The 22,555-nt window shown below is 44.8% G+C and overlaps 1 protein-coding gene across 2 annotated transcripts in view; it reads left to right on the top strand.

Annotated features, from left to right (window-relative positions):
* The window catches only part of HIPK2 (homeodomain interacting protein kinase 2), a 125,839-nt gene that overhangs the window by 38,233 nt on the left and 65,051 nt on the right, over positions 1 to 22,555 (top strand). For both annotated transcript variants that reach the window (XM_041398833.1, XM_041398832.1), the window contains exon 2: positions 3,202 to 4,300. In XM_041398833.1, the coding sequence (XP_041254767.1) occupies positions 3,202 to 4,300 (1,099 nt within the window). The remainder of the gene's footprint in view (positions 1 to 3,201; positions 4,301 to 22,555) is intronic.

Below are 22,555 nucleotides of genomic sequence, written 5' to 3'. Positions count from 1 at the left end.
TAAAAATTACTTTTCTGCAGAAGCCGCCTTTTCCCCTCACCAAGCTGTCAATCAGCCTGTAATTTCTTCATATCGGACTGTGCTGAGGAACTCACTGAGTTATTTTCCTCAGAATGCATGCCCTTAAAACCTCAAACATGAGAAAATAATTTTGGATGTAAGGAAGAAGATTTCATAGTTCTTTTTTTAGAGAAAATGAAAAAACCTTTTCTGTGATGAGATATAACCTCTGAAGAGGGCAGCACTGGCAGCAGAAGAGTCCAAAGTCCCCGCTTTATCCACAGAAGCACTGCTTCTTTCATCCCCTCCATTTTTGGGGTGAGTCAGTGTTCATCCCCTGTTCCTGTCCTCTGCTGAGGCTGCCAGCAGTGTTTCAGGGACAGCAAGGGGCTGGTTGTTGATGTGGAAACCAGTCCCTAACAACAACTCGTTTCACCAAAGGGGGCAGGCAGCCATCTGACATTGACAATGTTGAGTGACTGCTGACCTTGTTTTTAGCGTCAGCTGATATCAAGTGGAGCCCTGCCAGTTTGCACCAGTTGAAAGCCTGTCCCTTAATGGTGGCGATTATCCTGATTTTTACAGTGGCGCTGAGAAAGTTGCAGCTGCTGTGCTTCACATCCTTGACTTTAATTTGCTATGCCTCAGCCTTTTGGTGTTATCTTTAGAGGAGAGTGCGAGAAGAACGTCTCTCCTCAGTCTGCGTCAGTCATTTTTTCCCTTTTCATTTTCTACGAAGAGAGATTGCTCAAGCACGCCGTGGAATGAAAGCCATAAAACTATAAATTACACCTCTCCTAGGTCCACAATATGTTACCAATTACATCTGCCATATTATTTGCGTCCAGGGGGAAAACATACATCAAACCACCCCCTCTCTCCAGGCAGGTCAGTACTGTACTAGAAGGAACACCGTGATTCTTCTTAATCAGTGGAAAAACAAACACGGTTTTGGCTCACTCACACATGATCTTTGTGTCCAGGACGACAAGTTGAGTAGCACTGCTGTGGTTCTCCGAGCTCGCAGCCCACCACATGCCCAGCATTCGTGACAGCATCGTTGCCCTGTGAAAAGGAGAGAGCAGAGAAGGTACTTCTCTAGCAGGGCAAGGAGCTGGAGAGTGTCTGAGCCTCCAGTTGCAGGGGCCTTGGGAATTGCTGCCCAGGAGGCTGGGGGAGCAGGGGGTAATGGAGTTAAAAGGAACAACAGTAAACAATCATAAATCCACTTGGAGACAGGGGTCATGTCTGCAGAGGGCAGCATGCTATGGTTTGCAGGGCTCCCTTGCTAGACTGGGATCAGTGGGGTTTTGTGTGCTGCGTTAAAGCCCAGGTGAGGGTTTCCCCCTGTGTCCTGAAGGGGTTTTCTTCTGCATCTGTCCTCAGAAATTCATCACTGTGGAAGGGGTGAAGGCACAGGTGCTGAAGCAAATTTGAGAGATTGCTTGGCCTGTTACTTCTGAGTAGTTACTCTGGGTAGGTTTTGGCTCAGCACAGCACCCCTCTCCTGAGCCACTCCTGGCCTTTGGGCTGCTGGGAATTAAGTGGAAAAAGAGAGTTGGGTGTGTTTAGATCTGTTAACTTGACTACTGAGCTTTGTGAGTGTGGAGTGACATTCACATTTTTCTATATGAGTAAGTTTATGCATGCATGTGTGTGAATGTGTCTGTGTACACGAGGTCCAGGAAATCTTCTGAAGAGGAACATGGACTAGTGAAGTATGAGGAGGCCAAGTCAGATACTGTCATGCCTCCAGATGAAGAAGTCGTCCATGTGCACTGCAGAGTTTGTTGTGGCTTTGTTACTGAAGCATTCATTCAGCTTTTGACTGTTTTAAGTTGAAAACAAGTCAAGGTTATGTTTGTGCTTAATAATTCAACAATGGTGCCAGCTCAGCATATTGTCTTTTTCTTCCCTAGTCATTCTGGTTTATTAAAAAGAAACACTGATGACAGATAGAAGAGTGAAGGAGGCTGTGCCTTTCTGCTCTTAACTCCTGCCGGGTGCCGGTTCCTTCCTCAGAAGTCCCCATGGATTTGTGTTCTTCACAAAATGTTTGCCCCAGCAGTACTATCCCCACTCTGGGGAGGGAAAGCTGGCAGCAAGTCAGGACTTAGCTGTCCCCTTCTCCGTGCACCACATCTTTTCTTCTCTGAATAGGCACATTTTCTGTTTCAGTGGAATATTACTCAGAATCCTTCAGTAAGTCTGTCTCAGTGATGCATTATTTTCACTCTGGTTATGAGGTTGTGGGGTGGTTTTTTGGTGGTCTGGGTTTTTTTAAAAAGATTTAGAAGATCATTAACTCTTCTGAAACCAAATAAGCTTGCATTAAAATAGGTTTTTTCTTTCCTGTAAAAATAAAGCTATATTAGGAGCTAATTCTGCCACATGCTAATGTATGTGTTGCTTCATAAACAATGCTGTTCATTTCCAGGGGATCTGCTTCCCGGTGATGGTATTGTCACTGTGAATAAGAATAGATTAACAAAATTTTATAAATCTGGGAGCACTGACAGCACACAGTGAAGCTCATGTTGTGTAACTGCCATCTCCAGTCCTGAGCACAGACTAGCATTGTGCACAATTCCCACTCACAGAGTTGGCAAGGAATCTGAAATATCATCTTCTGTTCTGGCTCCTCAACTTTATCTGTGCACCTCCATTTGCTCAGTGTATCATCTCCTGGCCCCATCTTCACTCTGTGCAGGCCAGAAGCTACACAGTGGTTTTATGGGCGTAAGTGGAGGGCTTAAGTCAGATCCACCAAACTGCTTAGGATTGGATGAGCCTGAGGATTTGAGATTTGGCTTCTGTAGTCAGAATACTTTGCAGTATTTGACATGAGTTCTTCCAGAGAGCTAGATATATTCCTGGAGACAATGGGAATAGGAGTCTCTTTAGGCAGAGGAGGTAAAAATAACATGTACATTCCTGTTATTAAAAATGAAAAGGGGGAGAGCAAGAGAACAGAAATCTTGAATGTTGTTAGTGTAGTTCAATCTGGGGTAAGGATTTATTTTAGAGCATAATATTTTACTTGTGTCAAATACATATTTCTGGAAGAACTTGCTTTTGTGTGTGTGTGCATGTAATGTGTCTGAAGCCTGTATCCCATTTCCCTTTCCTGCCACTGGACAAATGAAAAAAGCTGGGGAAGGCATCTTGACACAGTGGTTTCACTCTGATGTTGTATTGCAGGTATGGCCTCGCATGTGCAAGTTTTCTCTCCTCATACCCTTCAGTCAAGTGCCTTCTGTAGCGTGAAGAAACTGAAAGTGGAGCCGAGTTCGAACTGGGATATGACTGGGTACGGCACACACAGCAAAGTCTACAACCAGGGCAAGAACGTGCAGTCCTCCCAAGCAGCCGCCGCAGCAGCCGTCAACGCCTCCCTGCAGATCCCCAACCCCAGCATCCCTTACGAGCAGACCATCATCTTCCCAGCAAGCACGGGGCACATCGTGGTCACATCTGCCAACAGCACTTCTGGTGTGGTTGCGGTGTCTGGGCAAACGCTGGGCGGGCCACACAACCTGATGCGTCGCAGCACTGTGAGCCTTCTGGACACCTACCAAAAATGTGGACTTAAGCGCAAGAGTGAGGAGATTGAGAACACGAGCAGCGTGCAGATTATCGAGGAGCATCCACCAATGATTCAGAACAATGCCAGTGGGGCCACTGTAGCCACCGCCACCACCTCCACGGCCACTTCCAAAAACAGTGGCTCCAACAGTGAAGGGGATTACCAGCTGGTGCAACATGAGGTGCTCTGTTCCATGACCAACACGTACGAAGTGTTAGAGTTTCTTGGCCGTGGAACCTTCGGACAAGTAGTCAAATGCTGGAAACGTGGCACTAATGAGATTGTGGCTATCAAGATCCTAAAAAACCACCCTTCTTATGCCCGGCAAGGCCAGATTGAAGTGAGCATCCTGGCTCGGCTGAGCACGGAAAGTGCGGATGACTACAACTTTGTCCGTGCTTATGAATGCTTCCAGCACAAGAATCACACATGCTTGGTATTTGAAATGTTGGAGCAGAACCTCTATGATTTCTTAAAACAAAATAAATTCAGTCCCTTGCCCCTTAAATACATTCGACCAATTCTCCAGCAGGTAGCAACTGCCCTAATGAAGCTGAAAAGCCTGGGACTGATTCATGCTGATCTCAAACCAGAGAACATCATGCTGGTAGACCCATCCCGACAGCCATATAGGGTCAAGGTCATAGACTTTGGTTCAGCTAGCCATGTGTCTAAGGCTGTGTGTTCTACTTACCTTCAATCCAGATACTACAGGTAAGAGACTGGGCTCATGTGACACTCCTAGGAGAAGTAGTTTTACCTATGGGAATTTTCTTACATTCATTTAAATGAATGAGATTCATCCCTTAATTCTAAACAGAGATGGCTCTTAGAATAGCTTGTTGATGATAAGAAAAAATGATGTCCTCACCTCTTGGAGTTTACTTGCATTGAAAACCATTGTAAGTTTAAATAATCATAAAGTGTTGCAAAAATAGATTTTGCCAGTTACAGTTTAGAAAGTCTTTTCACTTCTATCAGTTTGTTCTCTCTGGAACTCTTTCCAGAAGAGGGGATGTCCACATTTCCATTCCAAGTCATTGGATGTAGGTTCTTGGTTTCAGGATTACTTTAACCTAAACAGTCAATCAAACAGTCTCAAATGTGTCTTCCAGTCAGTACTCATATATGAAACCAGGGACGTAACAAGGGTAAGGTTGGCCCACAGGAAAACTGTATGGATGCAGAAGATGGTTTGTCAAGGATTAGTTTTCACACAGGCTCTGAGTCAATGGGAGTCTTCTGGCTGGCTCTTGTCAGCTCTCCTCCAGGCAAGTATTGCCAGTGATTTGGTATTGTAGTGAGGACCTGTTTTTCTCTGTTGATTCCCACTCACAGTGCTTTGTTACGTGCTAGGATGGAGCTGTGACCTCAGCACAGGTGAGCCTGAAGTGAAATGTGTGAACCAGGTATATTCCTCTTCATCCTGTTGAACGGTTTCATCAGAACAGTCTCTATTCATAACCCCTGGCAGGGCAGGGGTTATGAAAAGGGGCTTATATCCTCACCCTCTGTCTTGACTCCAAGACACAAAGTCTCTCTTGCAGATGTTCTCAGGCCCTCTCTTTGGTAGCAGTCAGATTGTAAGGATTCAGCATTGTAGGGACCAAGAAAAGCAGTTCTACTGCTGCTTCAGGGGTGAGGGGAAATAGAGAAGGGGGTGAAGGGAATTTGTCTTTAGATAACAGCTGAATTTAGAAATGTTCAGACCACATTTTTGTCATTGTACTTCTGTGAAACAGGGGCGAAGAGAGAAAATCCGATCCTCCTTCATGATGGATGTAATGAAAATCAGTCCTGTCAGCATCCAAGGCTCACTAGATGGGTTACAAAAAAGCAGGGTAGTTGATCTGTTTGTAAATAGACAAGAAATCTGTCTTATACATGGTGAGGACTGGGGTTGAAAAACCAACATGAGTTGATAACAGACCCTTTTCCTACTTCATTAATTTCACAGTGGCAAAGCCTACCTGAACTCTGAGCTTGGAGAGGGTTAATTTTCACAGGAACAGGAACTTTGACAGCGTAGCACTGCAGCAGCTGATCTTTATCTGCTTGTCCTTTGCTCTGAAGGAGGCCAGGAAAAAAATCCCCAGCCTTAGTTTATACCTTAGAAGAGGCTTATTAAATAAGATATTCTACCTGATGACAGTCCCATCCTCCAGGAGAGACATGTTTCTGTGGTCAATATGCAAAAGCTTTTGGAGTTGCCATTACCTGAAAGACTAGGAAAAAAGAAAAAAAAAAGAAAGATAATACAGGCATTTTGTTGTTGAGTTACCTGTGATTCTGTATTAGCAGCATGGGTCCCTAGCTGAAAGACAGAAGGGGCAGCTAAAATGAACTATGTGACAGAAAGCAGAAATGAAAAAGAAAAATGGTTCATTCTCAGTGACAAACAAGGAATACTTTTGTGGCAGTCTCTGGGGAGGAAAAGGCTTCATAAAATTTGCTTTTTATATTTTAAATGTTATTCCTGCCCAGTCTGAAGTCAGAGCTTGACAGATAGTAAGTTTTGTCTGTCTAATTCCTCCCTTGTTTTCCATGCCTGAATTGGTGGGAGGATGGGAAAAGGGGCAGCAGCTCACCAGGAAAAAAAAAAGAAAAATCTCATTGGGTTGAATTACATCAGCAGGGGGCTGCTGATTAAGCTAAATTTAAGTAATGAGGAAAATTTATGTTCTTCTTCATTTTCTGATGGGGAAAATACAGCACAGAGTAAAGACCCCTTCCACTCTAAAATGCAAAGAACTTTCATGCTAGGGGAAACACTGGGCTTTATAAAGATTTCATGTGTCTTTCATTTAATTTGCACTTGTTCTGCTTGCTAGAGTATAAAAGACAAGGGGATGACTTCAAGAAATGGCACATTTAAGTTGGATGTGAAGGAAAAGCTTCCTCAGACTACTGAAACCTCTCAGACTCTAAGCAGTCACGCTAAAGGAGTGACAGAAGCCCTGTGCCCCATGCATTTAAGGAAAGATGAAGCAGAGCACAGGGCACTATGAAGTAGAGGCTGGATCTCAGCTGGAGGTTTTTTATCATGGACTTTCACAAGCAAATTCCTAAGCTGTCTCCATATTTTATTAACAGCTTGATTTTTCTTTTTCCTATCACTGCTTTTGAGGATGTGATGGCCAAATCCTTTGAATGATTGAAAGGTGTGTGGGATCCTGCTCCTTCTCAGAGCAATGTAAGGCCTTTCCTCTTCCTGTGAATGATAGGCCCACTTTCTTCTCCTGACTGTGGAAGACAAAATGTCTTTAAACAAACTCTGTGCATTTTCTTGACCTGAATCTGCACAACCCAGCATACATAAACCAGAGAGCCCCATGGCTGCTTGCAGACTTTCCATGGGTAATTTGCCATTGCTGCTGTGTGATGTGCTCTGAAGATGAACAGGATCCCTGGCCCAGTTTCTTGTGGGAAGAATGGTGGGCAGGTTGCTGGTGGGCAGCTTGCTGTTGTGCTGCTGGCACTGCTCAGGGGCCCTCACTGGGTACCCCAAACCCAGAACTGTTTCTGTCCCACCAGGGATGTTTCTAAGCAAATGTGCTCTGGAAGGATGGTAATGGTATTGAAGTGACAGAGCGGGATGAAAAATATCAAAAATGGGATCAAAATGTCTTCAGTCCAGCAGAATTTAGCTCCCAACCCTCTTAAGAGGATCCAGCCTCCTCCAAGCTAGATCTGCTGCCACAAGTACTACTCACGAGATGTTTCTCCCTCATTCCTGACTGTAGAGAGCCCGTGGGAGGCAGAACATGACAGCCTAAGGTGGGCTTTGCAGGAACTGCCCTGCTGCCAAGAATGCCTCTTTGGGAGGGCCGTGCTGTTGTGTCTCCAGTGCCTGCTGCAGGCCCCAAGAGAAGGGAATGAGCCCCAGCGGGTCACACCATGGGCCCTGCCTGATGTGACAAAGGACATCACAGCCACAGTCTGTGGTCAGAGCTGTCATCTAAAAGGGGGAGTGCTGTGAAGAGGATCATCCTTCTGCCCACCCATCTTCAGCCTGTGGTGCAAAACTTGCTGTGGTGCAAAGTGTTTCTCTTGTGGCATCCTTAGTCAGTGTGTGTAGGACCTCACTGGTGGCCATCCAAACTCCCAAGTCCCTTACTTAGGAGAGGGGTCCCAGCCTGTCCCCCTGGTCACCATAGTCCTCTATCTTGTCCCTTACCATCAGCTGCGTCAACCTGGGTCTGATCACTGACCCTTCAGGGAGGTTTGTGGTGATGCAGCCATGGTCTGGAGGTGCCTGAAGGAAGAGGTGAGGAACTGAAGCTGATGATGGAAGGCTGCTCTGCCCAGCTCAGAGTTCAGGAGCAGGGCTCTGCACTTGGCAGTTTTAGCCAGACATGCTTAAGCTAGAAATGCAGCCCTGTTCACAGAGTAATGGATCAAAAAGCTGTGATAGCCTCTGCATCACAGGCTATCTTCCTGGAATTTTATTTTGGATCTTTTCCTTTTGATGCTGCAGTTGGAAGGAGAGATCATTTAGGTAGTTTCTATGATCTCCCTTTTGCGGAGGGTCAGAGGAATGAATGCCCAGAGAGATCCCTTCTGGGTTGATCAGCTATGTATGACCAGCTTCTTGGGAGGACCCATATCCTGAGAAATACAGGGCTCAGGCTGGAACACATGGCCCCTTTGTCAGAGCCCTCATTCATGCACCCACGTGGAAGAGGGGGTACAGCCCTCTGGGAGGCTGGGGTGGTTGAGATGGTAGAGAGAGAGTTGAAGTCTTGTTCCCTTGTTGGAGCAAGATCACTTCCATGTCATGGGGTGGCAGCATGGGGGTGATCGGAGAAGTTGGGCTGCTCATGGGAGCACTACCAGTTTTGTTAGCTTGCCCTCTTGGCTTTTCTTTGCTGTTCAGCTGAAACAGCTGCTGTGTTGGCACCTCGGGGATGACAGTGTTTTGCTAACTAATGGTGTAATCACCTTATGAGAGTTAAGTCTTTCAGAATTTGCAATATATTGCAGATATAAAATAACTGCTGTCACCCCTTCACTATTAGCGAATAAAGTCAGGTTTGGTTCCTTGTTTTCAAAAGCCTATTGGTATGTGGTTTGTCTGGCTTGGGTTGAGATGTCTGCTTTGTAGGTAAGTGGCCTTTGATGAAATGTTTGGATAACAGAGAATGAAGCTGAGTACCAGTTTGAAGAGGTGTTTATCAGTCTGGTTTCAGACACTGCAAGAAAATATGCATGCATAAAGGCTACGTGCATGTTGTCAACCACCCATACAGAGTGTGCAGTGAGGCTGTGTGCAGGCGTGGTTTTCAACTGGCTCTGCATTCTTAGCTGGGTGAGAGCAGGTCCTGAGGGATGCAGGGGGTTAAACTGGGGCCCTCTTGCCACACATGGACATTGTGCTATGACAGGTATTGGTCTTTCAGCCGTGCTGACAGGAAGCCAAAGCAAGGTAGATTTCTGAGCAAAGTCACAGGCTGTTCCCCATTGTGTGACTCACAAATGTGTCATTCTGGTCAAAACTGCCCTTTAAATGAGGCAGTTGTAATGACACAGGGATGGGCTATGCTTTTTTGTTTGCTCACTGAATTGGCATCTGCTATGTCCTTGTATAACACATTTATTTCAATGCACTTATATTTCAAAATCGTCTGCCATTCCAGACTTGCAAAAACAGCTCTATCTCAGATTTGACTGTATTTGCAGCTGTGGGAGCCACATTGTTCTGCCAGTCTGTTTCACTCCTACCTGCAACATTCACTGCTTTACTGACTCTGCCTCTCCAAGGTGGAGAGCAGGATGGTTTGAGGAGGAAAGTTTCCTGTGGGGATTGGAGTGAAACCACAAAGTTCATTGCTGAAGTCTAAGCTCGGTTTCACTTGGTGATGATCATCCCTGGTAGGACTGCAGGGTTGCAAAACTGGCAGTACATTGCAGAAGACTTTGTGAGGAAAGCAGACTTCAAGCTACAGTATTTTAAGCAGTTGTTAATTTCTTTCCCAAGGACCCCTGAATTTGATGTTGTTTTTTTCAGAATCAAAATTCAACAGGATTTTTTTTTCAAAACCAACATCAGGATTAATTGAATCTCAGCTTTATTGTGCCCAGACTACCAAATCTTGGAAAGCAAGCGACATTTAGCTGGAAGCTTTTGGCTTTGACCCACCTTTGGGATGGTCAGGCCAAATTGGTTTTTGGTTTTACAGAACTCAAGCAAAGATAGTTCTTTACTAATCTCCTTTGTGTGCAAGACTCCTCAGACAGGGTGGGAAACCAACATTGTGCTCATGGTGCATCGAACTGGAGATCCACTGTGACTATACTCCCTACCTGGGGTCTAATTTAAAACAGAAGAACCTGTATTTCAGCCTAAATAATCTCCTCAGACTAGACCCTCCCTAGCGTTTTCTCTGCTGAAACCTTCTTACTATTTCCGTAAGTATTTTTTATTTTGCTCTGAGCAGACAGGCCAACTCCTCCTTTATGTTCTCAAAGCTGGTGATGTGCCCCTTTCCCTGTGCTGCCACAGCACCTTCCTGCCCGGCTCCAGCTCCCTGCCTGGAGAGGAGCCCTGTGTCCCTGTGTGGAGTCAGAAAAGCTGTCTGTGACAGGAGGGCTCTGTTTATTTATTAACCAAGGGAATCAAATACACCCAGTTACGTGCCTCTGGGCCCAAGAGGATTTGTAACAAAGGTCTATTTGCAAGGAACCTGACAAGGAGCCTTTCCCCAGCAAAGAGAAGGCTCTGGTAGACCAAGGAAGGGAGAAGCCTCATGCTGTTTCCTTTTACCTCATCTACATCCGAGAGGTGGAAAATCACATATCACAACTGAGTGCTGAGCCAATCCCTTCAGTCCCTTCTCCTCTCTCTGGAAACAGCTCCTCTATGGCAAAGATGGAGCACTGACAGTAATTACTCCTGCAGATCTCAGTTTTGTCCTCGTGGCTGGAAAAGAAGGAAGGAATCAATTCATTAAGGGTGTTTTGGATCAGAGATGAGTATGTGAGCAGCACCAGAGGCAGGTACCAGGGTTGGAAGCACTGCTCTTCCATCAGCTGGGCCTGCCCCTCAGGTGAGCAGCTCTGGTTCTGGTATAAAAGAGCAAACAAAACTTGAGGAGAAAAAGGTAAATGTAATTTTTCCAAGGCTGCTGCAGCTTTTAAACTCATCAGTCATCCCCACAAAGGGAAAGGCAGTCCTCTGGATGTAAGCAGCCCCATTCACCCTCAGGGGCACTGCCCACAACCCAGGCACTGCTGTGCAGACAGGGAACAGAAGCAGGAGCAGAGCAATGGTGATGTGGCTGCTGACCAGGGCTCAGCAGTCAACCACCAGCTCTGACACAGGTCCTGCCCAAACTAGGGTAACTCACCTCATCCTTCTCCACATCACCTCCAGAGGGACATGATTTTACAGCTGTGCTCCCCTTTCCCTCCACCCCCTCTACTCCATAACTGACCCATTCAAGCAAACCTTCTCTCTGTGACCCTTTGCACCACCCAGCGCCACATAGTCCCATGCCTGGGGCTGACCTCCCCAAAAGCAATACCTTACAGTTTGGAAACAAATAACATTTCAAATGGGCTAAGAAAGAGTTCCCATGTGCTTTCTTTCAGGGCCTGCAGAGAGTGCAGATTTGCAGTGTGCGAATACACTTCTTACCAGTCTGTGTGCTACCACCTGAAGTCATCTGGGAACTCTTAACATGAGCATCACAAACCTTCTTCTTTTAAACCCAGCAGAGAATCCTAAACTAATCTCTGCCTTCTTTACACTTGCTGTCAGAGTAGTTTCAGCAATATTGTGAGGATCAGGGAGTGGCTTGGAAGTCACACTTTCCTCACTTTTAAGTTTGCTACAGGTGTTGGGTTTATGGGTTTTTTTGGTGGGTTTTTTTTTTTTTTCCTTTCTTCTTCTGCTACTGTTTCTCTGTCATCACCACTAAAACAAACCTGTCACAGGATTTCCTGCTGTCTATTTTTCTTCTCTTTATAAGCACAGTAAGTCCTGTTAAGGCAGCAGCCTGGTGAAATGATGTGAAAAATCAAGGTCACTCTTGTATTTACTGTACCAGGGCAAGCCTGAAACAGGTACAAATAGCCAGCTTGTTTTACTTAAAAAGAGCTATTTACCTACAAGAAATCAAAACCCTCCTATTGCAGCTATTAGCTGTAGCACTTCAGACTCCATCTCAGTAGTACATAAAAGACGCACAGTGTTTTGGTAAAGATACCTGTGCTCAGCTTGGGGGCTGGGACGTGACCAAGCTCGGTATGGTGACAAGCAGCTGCAGTGACAATGTGAGCGAAGGTACAACTCGCAGGGCTACAGTCAGCTGCATTCAGAGCCACCTGTTTGCCCATGTATGAAAAGCATAAAGCTTGGTCTCTGCTTCTACCTGCTTAATTCAGTGGTTTTGTGTTTGCCCTCCTTCCTCTCCTCCCACTCAAGTCACTTCCTCACCAAGTGCAAAGGAAGCAGAGCAGGGAGAGGGTGCTCTTCTTTTCAGCTCCAATGACAAAACAGCAGCAGCAGATGATAGAAGCAGTGGTGTGGTGACCACAGATGTTACTCCAGCAATAGGTGACCAGGGAAGGAGAGTGCACTGCAGCCACACTTATACACTTATATAGTAGCATTTTCTATGTCTTCCTGCACTTATTTCAATGTGTATTTGGGTCAGGGCAGTATCTGGCCAAGGGCAGAGGTGGCTGATGAGAAGCAAAATGAGGTGAGGGGCTGTTGGGATGAGATTGGTGCTCCAGGTGTGAAAATAAAAGAATTATGAGCAGTGAGATTCCTCATCCTCTCCTGAGTATGAAAAAGCATTAACAACACAGTTTGCATAGGATTTCAGGGATACTTTGCTCAAGTACCGTGTATTTAAATCCTATCAGGTTTTTACCTCCCCCTGTACATTTGCTCAGTGCAGGCAAGAGATGTAAATGTAACATGGAGGAAGCTTACTGCGGGTGCCTGTGCATTCATTAGGTTCACAAGTTTTAGGCCCCAGCACAGCAGTGCTGGAAAGCTGTATTACACTGAAGAGCATTTTCTGGTTAGAAAGTATTTCTGCTCTGCTGCTTATTAGCAGTGAGGTTAGGAAAGTGACTGGCATTGGTTTATAAATGAATGAGTCTTTGCCAGAGGAGAAAAATTACCTGAAGATGTGACATTTAATATGGGGTTATACATTCCCCAACTTCAGACCCCTGCATGACATGACTTCAGTCCCCAGTTTCTATCTTCTCAAACCATTTGCTGCACTGATGCCTCAAATTAGCCTAAGCTCATGTAAAGGCACCTTACTCTCAGGTGGGGACTCAGTAGCTACCTCCTTCTCCAGGTCATGCTGGGGAAAAGGAGTAACTCTCAAGCACCTGAGAGTGGTTATCTTGCTTGAAAAACACTAATCTTGTGGCTTGATTTAAGCTGAGTTATAGCCACAGCTGTTACCTGTTTAAGAGAAACAGTCAAGGAAGTGTCCTTTGCCTTTTAGGCCAAATCATACAAGAGTTGTTAATTGGTGCTTTACAAGGAAAAAAGAAAGGCAGAAGAGAGGCATCCATACAAATACATACATACATATATATATATATATATATATATATGTATGTATATATGTGTGTATATATATATATGTATATATGTATATATATATGCATATATATATGCACACACAGTGAGAGATTCACAGTTCTAAGAGGAAGAAGTGAAAAGGGAGAGGCTCTAGGAACTGAGAGAGGGAAGGGCAGAGGAGGAATCCCCTTACAGACCATGGTTACCTGGAAGTTGCTGTTTGCCGTATAAGGAAAGGTGTGGGAGGAAAGAAGATGAAGTTTCACCCTTGCTATTTGGAGACTTCAAGGCCAGAGATAGCCAATTTCCAATCAGGACAGCATCCCTCTCCTGTGATGGGCTGGAATGTAATCTGTGAGTCCCTGAGTGGCAGCTTGACCTTTTCCTTTGCTTATTGAAGGACAAAGGTAATTGCAGACGTTGTTTTACCTGCAAAGGCATGAGTCATTTTGCTTTACCTTTAATTTTTTGTTTTAACTTTGTTTTGCCTTTGTGACTGCATGGGATGGTAGTTGGATGGACATCCAGGTTCTGTCCCTGCTTCTGCTGCTTTGTATTAGCCAGAGAGTAGCAGACTTCTACCCACTACCAAATCTGGTGTTTGTCTCCAAAGGCTTCTGCTTAGGGAGAGAGGCAGGGTAGATGTGGTGGAACTGATCTGAATCTAACTGAAATGACTCCAAATTGAAAATTCTGTAGTTCAAAGGGTTGGGTTAGCTCCTTGTCATTATTTTGGTTTTTGGTCAACCACTGCCATTTGTAGCTGATTTGAAGCAGAAGTTCTCAAAATCAACTATAATACTCCAGGCCTGATAAAACATGAAAAGTGCCAAAAGTTTTAAACTGTCATCACTGAATTTCTACCTTTGTGAGAGGCTTGGGGCAGTTTTCAGGTAACTCTGGTGACTTACACAGCTTCAAGAAGGTCACAGCTGAAGACTTTTGAGGATAAGGAGAATTGTGCGTTCTAGCTGCTGATGCTTGTGCTCACACAGAGGCAGACAAGGAGAAGTTAGCAGTGTTTCAGTTGACATCAGGAGGAGCTGCACTGCACTGAGTTGTTGTAACTGCACACAGGATGGTTGGATGGCTCGTGGTAATACTGCTGGGCAACACCATGCCTTCTGCCTGTGCACTCCAGTCTAGATGTGTCTGTGCCATTTACCTTGTGCTGTTCTCCTGGAACGCTGTGCTTGCTGAAACAGGGCTGTGTTTACAGCACCTCATACACAAAGATTTTTGTGGCTGAGGCCCTTGAACAAAAGGGTAGTAGGGTATAACAGTACATATGACAATGAGGGGTAGCACACGTGTTAATGTGACAGCTGGTGTACAGAAGGAAAGCTGATGGCCTTTTTTGGATTCACCAGGGTAAAAATTTGTGTTTCCAATAGTTGCTTCCATGCACAGCTTTGCACTCCAAGTCTGGGAGGGGGGTGGGGAGGAAAGAGCATTTACGAGTTAAGAAAAGTTTCAATATATTTAGTTTTAAGAGTGTTGTACTTGCCAATGGGAGACTGCAAACAGAGAATAGTCATCCAAGAGGAAAATGGAGTATTTCTCTGATGCTCGCAGAAGTATTAAGAGGGGCAGATGAAATCTAAAATGTAAACAGGTTCAGCTGAGGCTAGATGAATTTGCTGGTTACTGTGCTAAAAAGTTAATGATGAAATATTGCCAGTTGGTTTCAGTAGATAAAAGGAAGTAATGGTGATGGCCTGTATCAGAAATAAAAGCTTATCTAAGTGATCTCATCCCCATAGTTGTCAAAAACACAACTCATGTCATTGTTAGCCTGTAAATGAATGGACTGGATTCTGAAGGGCTGCATGAGCACAAGCCAGAGCAGGAGGTAGTCATATTGCTGTTTCTGGAAATGCTGTTCTGGAGGCTTGTTTGATAACCTGTCTCCCCTTGGCAGGTGCATGAAGGAGCAGCGAAGAGAACGGCTCTGTGGGCTGGATTTCACTCAGCAATGCCAATATGGGTGCAGGGTTGTGATGGCTCTAAATGTATTCCTTTGTAAGGAGGTCAAAGTACAGCTTGATGTGTAAGATATATAATGAGGGACAGAAAGAAAGGCATGTTAACTGTGTTGGAAGATAACATTCTGTCTTTGAATGGATTCTTGTTATTTTTGCTGATGTTACTTTCAGCAAAAAAAAATTATGTTGAAATTATTCTTTCTTCTCCATTGTTTGGCTCTTGTTCTCAGCTTTGTTATGGCCACAAAGAGAGGATAAAAATGGATTGGCACAAAGTTGAGTTTCCTGTATCATTTAGAGTTATGTTTTCAGCCCTTAGCACTTTGGTAGGGTCTGTTCTTCATTTTGAAAATAGCAATAAAAGAGCAGAGAACATAAGAAAACACAATTCTATCTTTTTTTTTTTTTTCTAATGAAATTGTCAGTGCTAGCTTGAACTCTGCCTCTGATCTGTATGAAGTCCCTGAACTGTACCATTGGAAGAAAGCAGATCTGAAAGGTGAGATAAAATATCCATGTGCCTGGCTACTTTAGAAGGTAGTAAAAAGCTCCCGACGTCTTGCTTGTTTTTAATCTGTATGTTTATGTCTACATAAATCCTTTGGGAATGAACTTTAAACATTTACATTGGATTTAGAGAATTACCTTCCAGCATCAGTACCTATGATCCAGCAAGAGTAACTAAGATTAAGTTTATGTGAATGGCCCTCTTGGCTTTCAGAGGCTTGGGTAATGTTAAAGCACGTGTTGAATTGCTGCTCAAGTGGGAAATGGTAGTGATGAGCATGAAGTGTTGCAGTGGATTTGCTGTTTGTGTGTGCATGGGGAGATAGCTCATGTCTTGGGAAGAGGATCCATCTGCAGTATGTACAGCTAAGCATCAAGACACAGCTGACAGCCCCCACCCTGGGCCACTTTGGTGGGGTGCTGCTGTTGAGTGGCCCTTGAACAAACTCAAGCCTTCAGCCCCCTCAGCAGAGAAGGGAGGAATTGCCAGCTGCTTTTCCAGCAGCTCTGGAAGTGCAGCAGTGTCTGCCCTATGTAAGTTGTCAGGATCTTTTCCTAGCACCTTGATGCCTATCTCAGGCTCTGAAGTAGAAGTTAGAGAGAGAAAAAGCAGCAGCAAGCACAGGGTATGAGAGGTTGGTTCAGATGAAAACAGAGGATGGCAAAGGTCGGAGTTGCTCTGGACGGCTGACAGAGCCAAACAGATCACTTCTTGCAGCCCTAGCCTGTGGTTTGGTCTTATATGGGATTTGAAGAGGTTTATTTCCAGTTCAAGGTGTGTGCTTTTGAGCAGCTGTTGAGTTCTAGCTCCTAGACATACTCGCAACTTTTATCTTAGCCTGGGGCTACAGGATCTGATTACTGCCCACAAAATGACATTTGAAGTTGTGTAAGAGTCCTGCGTGCAGGATATAACTCTAGTCACTGCTTTTGGAAGGGGGTTGTCACAGCAGCATAGTGACAGCACAGAAAGAAGAGCCCAGTGCTTGTTTTTCAGCAGAAAATGTCCCTGACTTGCTGTATCACACAGATCAAATTGCATGGCAAGTGAGGGCTGCAGGGAGTGGGGATGGCTGCAAACTTTGACTGAGGTTTTTAGAGCCACAGGTATGCTCAAGTACCTTGTGAAATGGCCACTTCCATGGTATTTCCTCCACACTTTTGCCTTTTGAGAGATCCACATGGTTGGATCACGGTTTTCCTTCCCCACCAGGAATGGTGCATTTCTTTGATCCTGCATTGCCTTGCCTGGCATTTTGGAGCTGTGCCACACTATAATATTTGCTGCTGTTACAGTGCTGGTCGGTGGTGCGGCCAGGCACTGGGGTGCATTTCTGCAGAAGGCTTTGAAAGGTCTGCCCTGCTCTGAGTGTGCATGCCCACGTGCCTCGCAGTGAGCCAGGGTTCCTGCGTGCCCACGTGGTGGCCAGAGAGCTGGCAAGTAGCTGGCATTGGCAGCAGCCCCCGTGGCAGCCAGAGGGGACCGGGAACCCTGGCAGCAAAGGCAGGAGGCTGCTGTGGCTACAGCCTGAGCTTTGCTTGAAGCTGGCACAAGATTTTCCAACGAGGCCTTGGCTGACCAGGAGCTTAAAGGCTTTCTTATCTGTGGAGAGTGCCACAGGCTGGTGGCAACCCGTAATTAATAAAGATACTAACCCTCCTTATGCAGCCAGGGGATGTCTGACAGCGTTACTAGGTAGTTGCTCAACAACAAGGCGTGTTACAACTAACCAGCTGGGACCAATTATGAAAGCCTCACTAATGCTAGCAAGCGCTTGCCTGTTGGCATTGTTGGGCTGAAGTTGAGGAGATGAATGACTGCTGTGCAGCACAGGGGCAGGCTCGTGGTTAGGGCAGTGCTTGGTGTGCAGCTGAAGCACAACCAGCGCATGGAGCATGGAGTGTCTCTGCTCTGGGATGTGTTTGCTGGGCATGGATGAGCCTCAGTGCCCAGCCCTGTCTGTAGCCTGTGCTCCCAGATGCAGGATGAGGAGGCACCCCCAGGGCTGCAGCAGCATCTCCCTCCCCATCCGCAGCTTCTCCCACCCCCTTGCTGCTGCGGCAGCACCGACATGTGCCCAGTACCTCCTCAGCTGCTTGCTACGGGGAGGAAAAGGGGAGGGAGGGAAGCGGGGGCTCCTACTTAAGGCTGCCTCATGAATTTTTAGTCACTACATGAAGATTTCAAGAGTGTGCAAATAAAACATAAAATGAAGCAAAAGACTAAGTGGCATGGCACAAAAGGAGGAAAAAAACCCTAAAACACTGAATCATTGTCCTAAAGGTGCGGCCATTAGAGAATAATAATAGTTTTTGTGTGCAGTGCAGCTGGGGCCACAGTTGCAGAAGGAAGATCCTCGGTGACCTGTGTGATGGCTCTGTTTGTTTAATGTGCTAAAACAAAGAACTGAAAAGCAGGCAGGGTCCTTGCAGATAGTCGCAGAGCTTCTCTCTCAGTTCCTGTGTCTGTGCCCTCTTTCGCTGTGTGCTTGTCTTCATGCTCCAAATGCAACTAATCACAGCTCCGTGCTCTAGGGTGCCTTCCGTTGTGCATCCCTTGTCACTGTGCCCGGGCACTCCCTGGTTGTTCACTTGCTATTTTTGTAATTTAGAAACTACAACAAATAATAAAAAGTCAAATTTTATTGTCTGGTTTTGTAATTCTCTGTCCTTCAGAACGAGCTCAGCGTAATGACATTATTCCCACCCCTCCATCCTGACCTCAGTCTTTTTCTATCCATTTAGCAAATGCTGCAGTTTGCTCTGTTTTTAATGGGTGGGAATCAATGTGGCTTTTTAAAATTGGATTCTCTCTGCCTGCACAAACAAAATCAATGGTGTTATTGAGCATGTGCAGGTCTGTGTGAACGGGAGCAAGCCAGCAGGGTTTGCCACCTCAGCGAGGCTGGGGCAAAGCCTGTAGTTCACACAGGGAGGATCACTCTTTATTTCTCTGTCATTTTGGTAAAGGCTGATGAGCAGCTTGGTGCTTTTTAGCTAGTAAAGCCTAGGGTGTACTTTTCACCAGGTTAATAAGAGTTTTGAAGTGGTCAGTGTGAGGTTGTTAAAATGAGCTAAAACCAGACCAGTTTGAGTGCCTGTAGGACGTTTGAAGATCCCAGTAAAATGAGGTTTAATCCAAAGTGTGCTTTATTTCAATATGACTTTACAATTGGTTTTGCCATATCTTTTGGGGTCCTCCAGCCTGATTGGGCCTTTGCTCTCAGAAATGAGTTTCAGGCAAAATAGGGTTTTGCTTCGTTCAGGCTAAGCATTTATATACAAACAAACGGGATGGGAAATTTATGTTTCTATGTCTGTCTTTTGTGGCAGATTGAGTGTACTAATATTGAGCTTATGTGGGAAAGTTGACTGGCAGGATTGGTCATGGCCTTGGGAGATAGAGGGAAGGACAGATTCTAGATGGATGGTATCCTTTTTGGGTTTTTATATTTACTGCTTCTTCAGGTGTGAGCTTCAGATTTAACATTGTCAGGATTTTGTTGTGTGATGTGGAAGGAAGGAGTTCTTCCAGAATGTGCTCATGGACACTGAAGTGTCATCCATAGGATCATGAGGTTGTGGTAAATGATTTATGGGATTGTAGAAATTGGTAATGTGGAGAATATTTTCAATTAAAACTTAGCTATGGAGGGTGTATCACAGTCCATGCCACCAGTGTTGTCCTGACTGTGCAGAGCACCCTAAAACAGCGTGCATATTTGTCTCCCAGGGGATAGAGTGATAGTACTGACTCTGTGAGATGGAACAGAGCAGTCTTCCTGCTGCAGCCAGTTCCACACACCATTGACACAGGGTGGGCTCAAACTGATGACTTTAGTTGTATGTGAAGGACTCCAGAACCTTTTATCAACCTGCAGGACCATTCAGTCATCTCACATAAACGCACATGCCAGTGCTTGTTTTGAACACAGCTTTGTTGGGAGCACAGCGAGCTCAGTGTTTTGAGTGAGAGCAGAAATTTCTGGCTGCATGACAGAATGGGTTTTCTAATTCTCCTGGCAGATGAGGAGCTCTGGATCCTGAACAGGAAGGGATGGCAAGAAGGGACCTTCTCCTACTGACTGCACCACCAAAAATGTTTGTTCGGTGCTCTATGTTTCCAAGATGAAATAAGAGTTCATTTTAAAATGCTGGAGTAATGATGAGTTAAAAGGAAGACAAAAAGGAGGAAAATTTAAACTGGTGTTTGGTTCCTGACAGCGACTTCTGCTGGGGTGACAGTCCTGGGATTTGTCCACTGAAATTCTCTGACTTTGCTTTTCCTGACCCACTTCTAATTTCTTGATTATTTTTTGTTTTAAATTCTGTAAATCTCTGTCACTCCTGGATTTCACTTGTAAACGGGGGAGGCGGGGGGGTAACATTTCTAAGAAAACAAGGAAATTAATCTTCTCTGTTCTCTGTTTGAGTGAGGATTTCTTTATGGCCGTCCTTTAATTGTGTGATGGTGAGTGGCCTGGACAAATGAGACAGTTTAAGTATCCTGCACTCAGTGTAGCTCATCCATGCATACATTATGAAGTACACAGAGTAGCTATAAATGATGCACGACTTGTTTCTTGGTGCAGGGCTGGGTGTATGTACTGGTGGACCCCCTTTTTCACTGTGCAAATACAGTTCTATTCATGCAAGAAACTTGGTGATGATTAAATATCATTCAAAATAAGCTAAAAATGTATCTTTATTGGCTTATTTTCTTTCCACAGACAACAAAGGTCCTACTTAATTGTTTTCAAATGTTGGCAGGAGTGGGGTTTTCTGCAGCTTTGCCCATCAGTGCAAGAAGCTTCCCTTGGCTGAGATGTGTTCAGCAAAGTGTCCAGTCATATAGCAATTTGTTAACCACCTAATTTCCACATGTAGTGTTATTTTTAATAAATACAGCAGGGTTTTTTTTCATACGTGCTGGTGTGCTGATTAACTCTGCAAACAACTCAGTGTGTTCTAGAATGTGCCAGGATGCGCTTTTTCCCCTTCCTTTGTAAAGTCCCCAGGACATATAGGTCATTTTTATTGTGCAGAGGCCTCTGTTAACTATGAGGGCAAGAAGTTTCTTGTGCTGATCCTCTCCAGTGACAGCAGTGTGCTCTGCTGGGAGGGCTGGACAAGGTTTAGACCCAGGCAGAGACTTCCAAATGTCCAAGCAGGAGTTCTCCTCCTTCCCGGGCACTCCTGCTGTCCCAGGTTTCCTGTGAGCTAGTACAGGAATGGGTGAAATATGTTGGTCAGTCTTTGTGTAGGGGGAAAAAGAACAACAGATTTTTGTATTTTGGGTTGGGATTTATTGGGTTGGAGCCTTTATGATTAGAAACTCAATTAAAATGAAAAGCTAAGCTTTTTTGATGAATCCACATCTGAGAATTAAAAAAAAAAAACAACAAAACAGTATTGATTGGAAGAGCCATGAAATAATAGTAATAATAGTTTAGTCTTCTCTAACTTGTTTTGATGTAAGTGATCTCATATAAGGCTAATCAGAATGTGAATTCCCTCCAAAATTCCACTTCATCAAATTTTTTCTGGAAAAAAAACCCCAACAACAACAACTCTGTCTTTTTATTCCATTCTAATTGAAAACCTGCCACTATGAATGAAATTAAGTAAATGAAATTTCGGGTTTGGCTTTATTGTAGCATTTTTGGTGGTTGAAAAACCAATCCTGTTTTACATTATCAAAAGGAGAACTTTTGCCTTTTTTTTTTTTTTTTTTACAGTGCAAACCAAACCCTTGTCTTCTTACTACCCTCTAGACTGTATGCTTAAACATTCTTCAACATTATTCATCTTTTTAAATTTTAATTTTTTTTTTTTTTTGCAATGAAGTAAAAATAATAAGCTGCAGTCTGAAATAGAATTGTTGCTCTTCAACTTCTCAAAGCAGTAAGGGAAAATAGATCACAGAGTGAGTTTTAAAAATCAGCCAGTGTGTGGGATATGCTACACTGAACCTCTTTTCAGAAAAGAACTGGATTGCAGCCTTTAGGAACTGTGTTTACTAAAGTAAGAGAAACTGAATTTAGACCAAGCAGAGGATGTGGGAAGCACCAGCTTGGTACTGCTGTGATGGCTGCAAAGCAAAGAATTAAAAAGAAAAAAAAAAGCACAGCCAAAACAGGGATTTTCCACCATGTGGAGAAATTACTGGAAATGTCTGAATACCATTTGTTCTGGGAAGGTGCATGTCAGAGTCATTTCTGCTCTCCAGCAGTCCAGCAAAGGGTTAAAATTTTGAGCAAAAATTGATTGGGGAGAAGACTCTGCCACAATGCTAAAGACTCATTTATTGGGAGAGCGTTATGCTGCTTACTGTAATTGCAAGAAATTAAAAGAAAGCAAATTAGCTGGGAGCTTTTCAGAAGTCTTCCTCCTTTTGCTGACGTTAATGAGATTTTCCCCGTACCAAAGCTGCATTAATAACTTCTGCTGCGTGGCTTCTGTAAAAGCCGCCGCTTACAAAATGAAACAAACCCGGTGTGACAGCAAGCTGGGGAGCAGGGAGCCATCACGGGGGGCTGAATCCTTTGGATGGGTTATAGATCTTGCAAATCCACAGGCAAGGACAGCTCTGGTGCTGGATGGATGGATGGATGGATGGATGGATGGATGGATGGATGGATGGATGGATGAGTGCGGGGTCCCTGCTGCTGCCTGCGCCCCTGCTCCGGGAGAGCACGGCTCTCCCCACGTTGTGTTGTGTGCTGGCTTCTGGTGGGAGGATTTCGGCGAGTAGAAAGTTTATCTAGTAAAAGGAAAAATGTCACAGGCTGTTCTGAGGGCTGTATTTATAGCCAAGGCATTTCCAGGAAGGCGAATTTCCTAAACTGGGGTGGAGGTCGAGACAGAAGGGAAGGGCTTGATCGGGATCAGCTTCCGTAACAGGAATTCCGATCTTAAGCAAGA

This window comes from Onychostruthus taczanowskii, unplaced genomic scaffold, assembly GCF_017590055.1.
Source record: "Onychostruthus taczanowskii isolate IOZ18803 unplaced genomic scaffold, ASM1759005v1 scaffold15, whole genome shotgun sequence".
Classification (NCBI taxonomy): domain Eukaryota; kingdom Metazoa; phylum Chordata; class Aves; order Passeriformes; family Passeridae; genus Onychostruthus; species Onychostruthus taczanowskii.
This window is presented reverse-complemented; position numbering and strand designations above follow the sequence as displayed.